Source organism: Puntigrus tetrazona, chromosome 23 (assembly GCF_018831695.1).
Source record: "Puntigrus tetrazona isolate hp1 chromosome 23, ASM1883169v1, whole genome shotgun sequence".
Classification (NCBI taxonomy): domain Eukaryota; kingdom Metazoa; phylum Chordata; class Actinopteri; order Cypriniformes; family Cyprinidae; genus Puntigrus; species Puntigrus tetrazona.
The window spans coordinates 1,275,679-1,288,907 of record NC_056721.1 but is presented as its reverse complement, the minus strand read 5'-3'; the positions used below and the strand labels follow the sequence as shown (position 1 = coordinate 1,288,907).

Sequence of the window (13,229 nt, the reverse complement as noted above, 5' to 3'; positions counted from 1 at the left end):
GACTTCTTACTCTGCTCAAATTTATCACTAAATGGTTGCTCATTTTGAACTACCAAAGCGAACCGACCATGTATTGCATTCATATTTCCAAGGCAAATAAAACTCCAAGTGGATAGCTCTTTAACTTTTCACAATTCCATCCATCCGTTCTTAAAACCACTTGCCCTCCGGGTCACAGGAGGTCTGGAGCTTACACCAGCACCCAGAAAGAATGACTAGTTTATCAGAGAGCTCATGCACAGACACAGATTCACTTTTGCACTTGAGGGTAACTCCAGGGCACCTGTGCCGCCTGTGTTGGGAATGAGAGATCACACTGTGTGACATGGACCTAATAAACTTGTTGTGTGCAATTTTCAAACCCTTTAGAATAATGGTCAGTTGTTAACAAGTAACTATGCAGGAAGAAATAGGTAGCAATTCATTAACACTTAACACCATGAACTAATAGAAAAGCAAGATTGTACTTGTAATCTATGACAAATTCATAAAGAATAACCAATTAATTACTGATCACAGCAGTAACGTCTTAAAAGTGAACAATTTAGGTTCTTTGAGGAAACAAATTTCATAAACAGCGATGGTCATTAATTAATTATTAGCTGATAGCTTGCACATACATCATTATGTTGTGACTTTACATCATTATTAACTCATCATTTAGTAATTGTAGTAATTTACACATGAATTTGCACAAATGACGCAGTGATTATTCAAATATTAATGCATATTATATCTTGAAATGCAAGGCTTTGGCTGACTATGGTAATTAACAAGTGTATTAACACTATTAGTTAATAAAATAAGTATTAAGCAGTAATCCATAATGATGTATTAAATTGATAACAGTTCTTAAATGAACATATATATTAACCAGACAGACTGCTACTGTGGCAATCATTAATGAATAGCTTGGATTTATACATTAGTTTAGCATTATCTGTGCGTTAGTTAAGCATTAATGCTTATTAGTGTGCATATTGTAACGTGTTGCCACTGAATGTTGTAATTAAACTTACAACTTCGCAAAGATAATAGGTTTTGCTCTTTCCGAAAGCCTTTTTAAGTGAAACTAACCCAAATACTTCCTTCCTCACTAAAAAGAAACCACTAGTCAAACAAGGAAAATAACTGCAAACTGCAATAAACGCAATTTCATATGATAAGCTTCCAATTTCAACTCGAAGATTAATAGCAAAATAACGATGAGCCCAGATTTTCAAACGACTCCTCTCTGTGGGTAAAAGACGCAACACGATGATAAGCGTAATGGAATTTCGAATTCTTTCTATGATTCACTTGCTCTTTAAAGTTTTAATTAAAGAGAAGGAAATACAACCAACTTCCTGAAGTATATATAGTTTTACAATTGCAATTGCAAACACTAATTCTGCTCAGTACACACAGACAAACTAGTGACGTTACACTCATGCTACACTTTAAACATCCAAATAGAGCAATGACCGATCAGCTTTTTTTTTAAAGACTAAACGTAAATGAAAATGCAACAGCAGAAGCACCCAGTAATTAATATTTCACTCACATCGGTACATGCATGATTCATTCACACGAATTGAAATCCATAATTTTTTACCAATCCACTGATCTCAGGGCAGACATCAAACAGATACATATACTTTATTGATCCTTGATTAAAGGAAATATGTAAATGCGTCCGTTCATATTCTGTTGCTCCATATGGTTTACAGAAGAACAACATTAATAATTGAGCCCATTGGAGTCTTAACGGGATTCTCAGTATTCCTGCTCCCCCAGTGATCTTTGTCAGGTTTCGTATTTTGGTTTTTAACTCTTCTCTTCTCTCTCCGTTTCTGTTATCAGTTTTGCTTATCCAGCCCAAAACCGCATGAGCTGTAATTGGCTCTTCCATTAATGCATGCAAACTAGAAGCTAATCTGTGGAGATTTCAGAGGACTGGACTCATAAATTGGCAAAAAAATTCACAGCACAACCTCTGATCTACGAGTAACACGATTAGTATATTTACTGTGAAAATTGCTAATTAAAGTTAAGGGAAAGGCTGTCAGAGTTATGTAAAATTGGTGGAAATGAGCAAACATTTGATGAGGTCAGTGGAGAGTTGAATGAACAAACCCCTTCTGAATAAAGAAAAACACTAATGAATATGCATCATGCGAATCCATTTAAGGCTGGGTCTCAAAAGAGTACACAGACCTCTTAAACAAGCTCTGAAATGTATGTAGAAACCAACTGGGTCTCGTGAAAATATATAACTCTGTGCACTTTTTTACTTATCTTACTGCACCTTTTGCACAGTTTGACAGAGAAATGTCCACTGAGTGCCGCCAAAACACAGGTTCAATACATGAACCCTGGCACATTTTATTACGTTGATTGTGGCGGTTCAGGATAGATTTTTTGTGGACTGTTACTAAAAGTTAATGTTGGAAATCCACCAAATCCAACACTAAACCTACCCGATAGCAGTTGTGCCAAAAAATACAGTTATTTTCGATACTGAAATACTACCAATACTAACTTCACGAAGCAAGGAAGATGCACCCGCAACTGGCTTTGGTTGATGAAAAAAACACAGCGAGACTGTTTGGAAATATTGAACAAATTAACACGGACAGCCGAAGGACACAAGCAAGCCAGTATGCACGAGTTGAGCAGTGTAGGACAGTTTTTTAACCTTAAGAGAGGATGTTAAACAGAATCTTACGGTCAGTTTTAATTTGCTAGAAGCAAGTTGCCAAAGTCAGCAAACATCATCTCTTACATTTTAGACATACTGTCAGTACCCAGCAAAAAATAAATCCCGGCGATTCATTATGAATCTGTGTTTTTAAACGAATAGCGAATCAGTGATTCAGTGAGCCATTCTGCTTTGTTTCGGAGGGAATCAATCTGAACGAATCTATGAACGACTCAATAACAGTCATTGTTACTGCATTGTGCCAAAAGTCTTCACTGCACGGATTACATTATTCTTTAGATTTGGAGACTGACACGGTCATACTATACCATGCTGGCCTTATACTAGATTTATATTAAGCTGCAATAAACATTTTAGATATTTAGATTGTCTTGTCATACATCAGTAGTTATTTTAATGAAAATAACTTTCATAATTACAGTGTATATGTTTTTCTTTATTTGCCTCACGAGAATAGAAGTGAAACGCGACATTGTTACATGACCACATGGCGACTTAAAATATATACAAACATATTAAAATATGCTGTCAGTAAAATAAAAGAATGAACCTTTTCCTGTAAAATAATGGTGTTTTTTGAATGAAAACAAACGATTGAAAAAAAAAATTCCTGAACATTAAACATTGATTGTTAGTCTTATTTATGTGTGTTTCTTTCCAAAAAAAGAGATCTTGAGAAGAGAGAAGTTGGTGCACTTTTTTTCTCTATATAATGTTGATACAGCAAATGTGGTAAATGTGGTTATACTAGCATCTGCTCAGAAAACCGAGCTAAAAGCAGACTTCCTCCTGAGACCTCTTGACCTCCTCATCACAGGACTCAATTCTTCAGCACTCGTGAATGGCACAGAGACTGCCTGTTCATATCAAACATCGGCCTATTGCATAATTCCATATCATGTCTGTAACCCACATGTTCGACTGTCATGCTTGTTAATCTGCAGACTATAAATGGCATCATGAATAACTACTGAATAGTTTATACATCTTTGGTATGTGTGTGAATGGTACAATCCTAACATCAATCGATTCTTGATGAAATATACCATATTCTCATTAAAGTAAATGCAAGGGCATGGAAACTCAGAACCCTGCGAATTAAAAAAATATTATATCGCTCGGTGTTTTGTTTGTTGTTATTTCTCAACTCTAAAAAGTCTCTCTCTATCATGGGCCAGAGACTCAAAACAAAGAGCGACTGATGTTATACTTCTGTATATATATATATATATATATAGGCACAAGCAGGTCTCTGTATGTTTTAACATTTTCTCTTTCTAAATCTTTCCACAGCATCCCTCCTACACTCTATAAGACGAAAGCGTCTTATAATTTACCATGAAATGCACTTGCATTATTGAAGCTTTGAAATACCGTGGTCTCTGATAATTGCAGTAAAAGTAATAAAATCATGAACGCGCTTTATTTTGGCGGCGCATGTGCATTTCAGATGCACATTTCCTAGAAACTTCCTCAAGCTATGCATTCCACTCAATTCCCTCAACCCAATACCTTTTTAATCACTTTACACTTTCATGTATTTAAGCGATCTCTCTCTCTCTCTCGCTCTCTCTCAAAAGTGATTCTCGCAATTCAGGCCCGACTCGTGTCCTAATGGCCCCCATTTCCCCGCTTTCACGGGAGGGTACACGGCACAGCTTATTATGTGTAATTTGCATAAGACGTTGAAGTTTTTCTTTGGCAGTAACCTCGTGATCTCAGTGCATAGTCAGGAAAGGTGTGAAATAAAGAAAAAAAAACGGTGAGAGGCAAAATGAAATTCTCTTTAATGCATAAATCAAGTAGCAATAACAAGACCGAATACATTTTAAGTGGTAAAATAAATTAACGCAAGAAACATGGGTGTAGGCGTAGCTTTTATTTGGCTGAAGCGCAGCACTGATAAATAAACGTATGCATTAACATCTCACCTTAAAAAAAAACAAGTATAGTGCGATATCTTAATATTAGAACCTTTTCTCACAGAGAGACAGCATGGGTTTGATTCATTCAGAATTTAAAATCTCAGAAATAAAGCTTCTTGGCACCGATGGCTCCACGAAGAAATGTGAAAATCCATAAAATGCTATTTTAAGTAAAAAAAATGGTTTATTTAAAGAACTGTTCACTTTTTTGGGGAACCAAAAATGTTCATATATGACACTGGAGCTTTTATTTGTTAAGAGTGTATATTGAATTGCTTTTTGGCTTTCTGTAATAGCCGTCTTTATCTTTTTCGCTCCGCTCCTGGCTCCCTCCGTCTCTGTGTTTGTCTCATTCGGTCTTTGATGCGTCTCTAACAGTAGCTTTGATCGATGGCACAGTTACACACGAGCACTGCCTTTCTCTCACATCCGTCCTTTGAACGCACGACAAAATCACAAATAAGGTCTTTTAACATCACAATTATTACTCCTGGAAAGCGATGAGGGTCATTTAAGAGCAAATGGATTCTCTGCCGACGTCAGCTGTTTTATTAAATTCAGACCCTTAAAACGTAAAGTAAAACTAAATGATGACCTTTGTCATTTAAACGTGTAAAGTAGCCCATCGCCGCGTGTTTTTTGTAAACGGCTACGGGTCAGAACTGCGAACAAATGCAGCTTTTGAAGGAAGAGTTCACGCATAAACACATTTGCAGCTTAAATGATTATACAGCTCTGAAGGAAAAATAAAGCAGTGCATGACGAATCCTTCTGTTTCATGTTTAGTGTGTGCATAAAGTGATAAGGATTAGTGCGTTTGCTGGCTGGAGCCTGTCCCAAAGCGATCTCAAATCTCGCCCTCTTGATGTACCACATTCTCTGTGCGCTCAGTAAATAATCTCAGCATCTCACCTCTGTAAGAAATACAGGGAATGCGAGTTTTGTCATTTTACTTGTTTTTTTACACGCGCACACGCTCGCTATGCATGGTTAGTGCATCTCTTTTTGCTGTTAAAACAGACTTCAACCTTCCATTTGGTTCAGATCTGGGATTTTGAGATTGAGACTTACTGTCGCAGTTGTTTTTTTTTGTGCATTCCCCTTTAAAAACACACACATTGGATAAACCACTCTTCAATAAACATGCCGCCTGATTTGTATTCCGTTCTAATGCAGCAACTTTTGAGGATTGCTTTTTGGAATGCAACTGCTCACGAGTAAACATTTCTGAACAAATAAAAACAGAATATTAAATTGTTAATAACATAGGTTTAATATGCGTGGCTGCTTCACTTGTTCAGCAGCAGAGGTAGCTGTTGCGTGAAAATGATTCAAGGTTAAGTATTTTTCAGCAGGATCTTCTCAGAAGAAGACTGTAGACCAAGTACAGTAAACTATGCTGTACTGTACAGAGACTGACCAGAAGAAACATCTCTTAATGCCTTGATAATAAATGTTAATAAAATCAAAAGACAAGTGATACTCTGTTTTTAAATGTGTCATGTCATACATACACACACATATTTTTTTTTTATAACCGTTGCCAAATCAATACTTTTAAAACAGATACACTTTGGTCCAAGTGATTTAGTTTTCAAAAGCCTCCTCAGGGCTTACATTTACTTCATTTCATATTTTTTCTTTTACTTCAGAGCTGATGGAAGAGAACGAGGAGAGCCAAGAACCGAGTGAAGTGGAGGAGGAACATCTTGACAAACCTGGAGAACAACCTTTGAGTAGCTCAAAGAATGAAAAGACCTTTTTAAAGAAAAAAAGAGCCAAAAAGAGCCAAGAAATCACTCGCCTGCACTCAGTGTGGAATGATTTTCCTCAAGGAAAGATCATCTTGAGCTTCACGTGAGTTCACACTGGAGAGAAGCCGTTCACGTGTGATCAGTGCGGGAAGAGCTTCGCACAATCATCAAACCTTCAAAAACACATGAGAAGTCACACCGGAGAGAAGCCGCACACGTGTGTTCAGTGTGGGAGGAGTTTCACAGAAAAACTACATCTTAAAGTACACATGAGAATCCACGCTGGAGAGAAGCCATACCCATGCGATAAATGTGAGAAGAGTTTCAAGTACCTTAAGATTCACGTGAGGATCCACCCCGGAGAGAAGCCATTCGCATGTGATCGGTGTGAAAAGAGATTCGGTTAAAACTGGACTTCAACATCACATGAGTGCGGGAAGAGATTCACAGTCAAAGCAAGTCTTGAGCTTCACACGAGGATCCACACCGGAGAGAAACCGCTCATGTGTGAACAGTGTGAGAAGGGATTCTCGATTAAAAAAAAATCACATGAGAATCTACACCGGAGAGAAGACATTCACGTGCAGTAAAAGTCATATCCTGGCACAATCAGTGTTGTCAGTGTTGTTATGTGTAGGCTAGGTTAAAAAGATGGTGCTAGATAGGAAAAGGATCTGCCGCCCGCAGTTGATTTTGATATTCTAGGTATTATCAAATGGCCAGAGTTTTGAAAACGCAGCGGACGTGCAGGACTACAATGTATTAAGAGCTCACTCAAGTATTGAGGAGCTAAACTATTCAGGGCTTTATAGGTAATTCATAAGATTTTAAAATCTATCCGATGTTTGATAGGGAGCCAGTGCAGTGTTGACAGAACCGGGCTAATATGATCATACTTCCTAGTTCTAGTAAGGACTCTGGCTGCTGCGTTTTGGACTAGCTGAAGTTTGTTTATCAAGCGTGCAGAACAACCACCCAATAAAGCATTACAATAATCTAACCTCGAGGTCATAAACGCATGAATTAATATTTGGTTGAAAGCACAGGTCGTAATTTAGATATATTTTAAGACTCCAGTGCAGCTATATAGTTAATCTAAGTGGTGACAGATATTCTCATTTTAATTAATGCTGCCGCGTAACATCTGTTTCAAAGAGTCTATTCAATTAAATGCTAATTACAACATTAAAATAACAATTTAAAGCATTCACAAATACTATTGTGAATATAAATCGGGATATAATCGTGTAATCATCAAATGTCCAGCTGAAGTAAAAATCTCACACTCCTTCACACCAGTGTGTGTTTTCTAATGTAGTTTTAATCAATCTCCTTCGTATGAACTTCCATGTGCTTCTTCAGGTATTTAGCGCACAAAAATGTTAAGGCTTGATGACACACTGATCACAAGCGAACAGTTCCTCTCCAGTATGAACTCTCACGTTGCTTTTAAAAGTCTTTTTACATTAGGTACAGGTAAGAGATTCCATAGCTTTTCTTTTCTTTAAACCTTTCTGAGCCTGAGAGCAAAATGAGCTTTACAGATTTGGCTCTTCCTGATGCTCTCGTCTTCACTTGTAAATCGATGGGAACGTCACAGCATTTTCTGGTAAAGATGTGATTGTTGTGGGAGTAGCTTCGCTGAATATGAATTTCTATGTAAAATCGGTTTACTTGCTTTTGTCTAGTTGACATATTTAAGCCTTAACCAGTAGTTCTTAATCCTGGTCTTTGCGACTCAATTCAAATGTGAAGTCTATGAAGAGAATATGAAGGGTTTGTGCAAGTAAGAACTTTTGGAAAGCCAAATATTTCAAACGAGCTGTTTTAGGGGGGTGTGTTAACTTTTATAAAGAATATCTCTTTGAGTTTGACACTTTAGTCTTTGAAACCTCGTATGACCCCTTTAAGAAGAAAAGTTCTTTATCTCAATGCAGCATGAATGACAAACAATGGTGACGTTTTCCACAATCATGACAGAAAATCTACATCCTGCCCTAAACTCGACGCCTGTGATGCAGCGCGATCCTTTCAAAAGGGCGAACAAAGCGGTTTCCCAGAATTCTACGTGGCATGACGTCAGCTTCACATTCTCTATAGTCCGTTGCCACAGCACGAATTGTGACGTGACCACGATGAAGATTTTAAACCTAGAAGATGATAAAAGTGCAAAAAAGTTAAAACGATTGGATTCATGGGGTTTCGTGACTCTTTAAGTACAATGTGCTTCATTACTGTCTTTGCTAATATGAAATATTTATGTAGCAGTAGTGAATTGACAGGCCGAGAGCATTTCCTCGGTTCCCCCCACAAAAACAGAGCCATTAACAAGAGTTTATTGATTCTGATTTCTTGCGTAATATAGCCCCAGAGCAGGTTTAATACCTGCTTCGAGAGAAACAGTTACATATCATGCATTTATGTTTTCCAAATACATCTCAACTGGAAGAACAACTCAATCTTTTAAAAAACAACGAAGAACCATTTTAAAAATAAATCTGAAGTCTCTCTTAAAAAGTATCACAGCCTTTTCTTCGGCTTTCCGAACAAGAATTGTGTGTAAAAAGCTTATAATTTCTTTCATGAAAGAGCCTGCAAACTACAGGTGATGCACATGCGTTACAAGACAACTGAACATAGCGTGAAAATCACAATATTTCGGTTATATCATGAAGCTAAACTTTTTGACTCCTTAGGGGATGACCTCCATCTTTGATCTGATTCTGCTAGTTTTGTAGGTGAAGATGAACTTTACCGATGTGAAAACTTTAGATGTTTCTTTGTCACAACACTTAGGATGGACTTCTCCTCAAGATGTTTTCCCGCACGATGCGCCATTGCGTCACATTCGTTGAGGACGCAGCTCCAGACCTGAAAGATCTGAAGATGATCTACTCGCTGTGGGTTTTTTTTGCATGTCTGTGTAGAGCAGACGAACGATTGAAACACATCCCGCATGCAGCGCAGGGATAAGGTTTCTCTCCGGTGTGGATCCTCTCGTGTCTTTTCAGATTTGTGGAGTGGTTGAATCTCCTGTCGCAGTGTGAGCACTTGTAAGGTTTCTCTCCGGTGTGAATCATCTGGTGCTGTTTTAAACTGTTCGGCGAAGTAAAAGCCTTATCGCACTCAAAGCACATGTGCTCTTTGACGCCGTTATGTATTTTCTGATGCGCTTTTAGATTTGGCAGACGTGAAAAACTCTTTCCACATAAATAACACGAATGTGGCTTCTTCTTCATATGAACATTCATGTGCTGCTTTAGGACCGAAGCTCTCAGAAACGTTCTGCCGCACTGATCACATGAGTACATCTTCTCTCCAGTGTGGATGTTCATGTGCCTCTTAAGGTTCGCCGCCTGAGTGAAACTCTTCCCGCACTGATCACAAGTGAACGGTTTCTCTCCAGTATGAACTCTCATGTGAATCTCAATCTGACATTTGTTTGGGAAACACTTTCCGCATTGAGAGCAGGTCAAAGATTTATTGGCCTTTCTTTTCTTTAAATCTTTTGGTTTGCTTTGAGAGCAATTCCAGGGTTTTTCTCCAGTTTTAACAAGAATTTTCTCCTCGAGGTCCTTGTTCTCCTTGTTTTCTTCAATCAGCTCTGAAATAAAAGGAAAAATGGTTCATTTTCAGTAACTCAGATACATTGATCTTCAAATTATTATTTTTGAAACAAATTCACTCATTTTTTTAAATTTGAGACTGAATCATACATATATTGTTCTTCTATAATCCACATAATCCATCTTGCTGCAAAACTGTCTGATTTACCAAAGAATCCACAGTCGAGCATGCGAACAAGCATTTTCAGTAACGATCAAAATAAAAGCGTCAAACCAAAATAACGTGTATGTCGCACAATCGCAAACGTGGTGTGTGTGAAAGCAAAATGAATCTTCCGCATTGCATACTTAATGCACATGGACTACGCGTTCTGCAGACGGAGATGGAGGAATGTGCTATTTAATATAACATACTAGATAACCTGGCTGCCTTCTCACTAGAGCCTCTGCTTTGGAGCACAGGTAATATTATGCTAAGGATAGAATCCCTTGACTTGATTGGTTATTGCTTTTTGTAGCAAAAAAATGGATGTTTTAAACTGCATTTCTAGGACTGCCTTTTAAGGAGAAAATACTTATCGTAAGTGTTGATTAATTGTTTGGCTTAAACACCGCAACAGAAAAATAAAAACATTAAAGAATATTTTTTTTATGGCAGGGTATCTTTAAGGACTGCAGAACTAATCTCACTGGCTGGCGCTGACCTGTTATCATCTCCGTTTTGATTTCAGCAATTCAGTTTGAGCCAACATTATTAATATTCATGAAACCAACAGCTTATGATACCTTAAGAGCCAAAATATATATATATATATATATTATATATAAACTACAAATCTGTGGAAGCATGAAATCACGTGTAAAGGCGGCATGATTTCAATAATAAATGTCATAAAAATAACTTTTACAGTAACTTACCTACAGCTAGATGCCAGTAAATAACTTTAAAATGGTTACAGTATTATTACTGTAATTTAATTTACAGTACAGTAATGTCTTTACCATATTTTATTTACAGTATTAAATAAAAATCGCAATAACTCAAGAGCTTTAGTTCTGATAATATGCTTTTTTTATTGTCTTTTTAAAAATACAAATGACAAATGATTGAAATGACTACTTTTATTTAGCAATAAATAGATCACAAGGGACGATAAAGACATTTAGAATGTTACAGAAGATTTCTAATTCAGATACATACCGTTTTCAACATAATAATATTAATATTAATAGTTTTTGAACAGCAAATAAGGTGCGCAGAAGAGACTCAAGAGACTTTTCTTTCAAAAACATACAACTCTTACTGTTAGTGTTCAATAACTTTTAACAGGTAGTGTAAATAAAAATAAAATATGTATTTTTTGAGCTGTAGTTGCATTTCAGTAATTTCCACAGACAAAACCGATTGGGATTCAGGTTGCACCATCTTTCCAGAATTCCCGTGACTTTCGATGCGTTTGAAGCCACAAAGGTAAATAAACCTGCAAGCAGAAAAAAAAAAATGCATAAATCATATCATAAAATGAATGTTTTAAACGTGGATATATAAATGTGTAATGATAGACTCTAGGTGTTTCTGTAATGAAGAGAAGCTTTTGTAAAGAAAAGAATGTTTGTAAAGTCTGTATGTAACAGACCTGCTATGATTATGAATTCATATTTGATGCTGTACAGTCATTGTTAGCCAACTATGGTCGTTCTCGTTATTTCCACTGAACTCTCAGGTTCATGTCTGAACCTCAAAACATCAGCAAATATACAATTTAATATAATATATCATACACGTTGATCACTTTGCGATAAAAATAAGCTTGTGTTTCATAAACTGATAACAGCTTAACATTACGCTACTGATAACGTCCAGACTTAAGTTTATTTGTTAAGTTTATTTCAACTAGCATAGGTGAAACTAACTTACCCGTCGATGTTGTCAGTGTTTTGGCAGCATTCAGAAAAAAAAAAAAAAAACGCTCCAACTCCCGACATTAAAAACAACACGATGAATAAACGTTAGTTTGCTTTTGACCCGTGAAAACGTCTTAATATATCATAAAGCAGAAACGATATACTAACCTTTCTGTTAACGGTGCAACGTTTCTCATTCGTCCTTTAATAGCCACTTCCAAAACAAAATAAGAAATCTCCATCGCCATTGGTCAGTTTTTCACGGGGCAAGTTCGCTACTGTAAGTTTAAAGTAGTGTACTGTAAATGGATTTACAATAGTGAGGAAATACAGTAGTGACCCTATTTCCCCATAATCCTTTGCTGTTCACGGTAAAATACTTTTACATTTTACAGTATCTTACTGTATATATTACAGACAAATACTGTTCAAATGACAAATACAAAACACTCACTGTATGCCAATACTCTCAGAGCAGCTGGAGATATGTTAACATTTTACAGTAACAACAATACTAATACAGCTATTAATTGTAAATATTAATACACCTTTATTTTTAAAGGAATATGCATAATATATTTGTATTTGTTAACAGTATTATTGTTAACAAATATTTACTAGAAGGCAATTCTATTGCCAGAATTTCAAAATGAACTTGTATATTGACCAGTTTTATGATAAAAAAACAAAAACAAACTAAGGTCATCTTAATTGATTCAATGTACTCTGTGTCAGTCGCATTTCTAACAGAAACAGAACAGTCTTGTTTTTACACCCTGTGTCGAAAGTTTTGTAAGAATAATGTACCAAACAGTTATTAATGACAAATGAAGAATAAATAGCAACCTCCTTGTTCCTCTTGTTTTATCCTCCAGGGTTCTGGTACCTCTTGCTTTATTTTTTGTGGTTCCTCCTGTTTTATTCTCCAGGGTTCTGGTTCCTCATGTTTTATTCTCCAGGGTTCTGGTTCCTCCTGTTTTATTCTCCAGGGTTCTGGTTCCTCATGTTTTATTCTCCAGGGTTCTGGTTCCTCCTGTTTTATTCTCCAGGGTTCTGGTTCCTCTTGTTTTATTCTCCAGGGTTCTGGTTCACTCTCCTCTTTAACGAACACCATTTTTTCCACAGATGATACTCCTTCCAGATTTCCCTGCTTGCTTCAAAACTTAGTCACGACTACGAGGATCAGAATATGACAGGTATTTATCGAACCGATTCAAAACGGTATTTTTCGCTTTACAGAAACAACCTTTCTAAAAGTGTGTATTAATGCAGCGTCACAGCAAACGCAACAGAGATCGCGGTGAAACCGAACATCTTCCTCTGAGGTTTAATCGGGTTTGGCGAAAACAACCGTGCGTGTTTTAGCGCCTCCTGCTGG

At 36.8% G+C, this 13,229-nt stretch overlaps 2 protein-coding genes across 5 annotated transcripts in view; one reads left to right on the top strand and one right to left on the bottom strand.

The window, feature by feature from the left end:
* LOC122329156 (nuclear pore membrane glycoprotein 210-like) overlaps positions 1-6,787 on the top strand; it is a 62,446-nt gene extending 55,659 nt beyond the window's left edge. Inside the window, exons 28-29 of the mRNA XM_043225357.1 lie at positions 6,279-6,439; positions 6,524-6,787. Coding sequence (XP_043081292.1) covers positions 6,279-6,439; positions 6,524-6,787 — 425 coding nt within the window. The remainder of the gene's footprint in view (positions 1-6,278; positions 6,440-6,523) is intronic.
* Positions 6,788-8,700: 1,913 nt separating this feature from the next.
* LOC122328339 (gastrula zinc finger protein XlCGF7.1-like) lies at positions 8,701-13,171 on the bottom strand. Of its 4 annotated transcripts, none has more exons than XR_006247786.1 (3): positions 12,698-12,836; positions 12,020-12,129; positions 9,853-9,984 (listed from the first exon to the last, which is right to left on the bottom strand). XR_006247786.1 is itself a non-coding variant. In XM_043223978.1 (2 exons), the coding sequence occupies exons 1-2, from the start codon at positions 12,963-12,965 to the stop codon at positions 9,272-9,274; spliced, it is 981 nt and encodes a 326-aa protein (XP_043079913.1). In that variant the 5' UTR covers positions 12,966-13,171; the 3' UTR covers positions 8,701-9,271. The 4 variants fall into 4 exon arrangements, 1 of the variants encoding a protein (XP_043079913.1); XR_006247784.1 differs by lacking the exon at positions 9,853-9,984 and adding an exon at positions 11,054-11,427 and having other exon boundaries at positions 11,865-12,129; XR_006247785.1 differs by lacking the exon at positions 9,853-9,984 and adding an exon at positions 11,054-11,427.
* Between the last annotated feature and the right edge of the window lie 58 nt (positions 13,172-13,229).

Bases quoted from the DNA above. Each gene is read 5' to 3' on its own strand.
- LOC122328339 (XM_043223978.1), bottom strand. From the start codon at position 12,965: ATGGTGTTCGTTAAAGAGGAGAGTGAACCAGAACCCTGGAGAATAAAA. The intron at 9,985-12,697 runs GTTGCTATTTAT...CTTTTATTTCAG, and splicing joins AAAACAAGAGGAACAAGGAG to AGCTGATTGAAGAAAACAAG.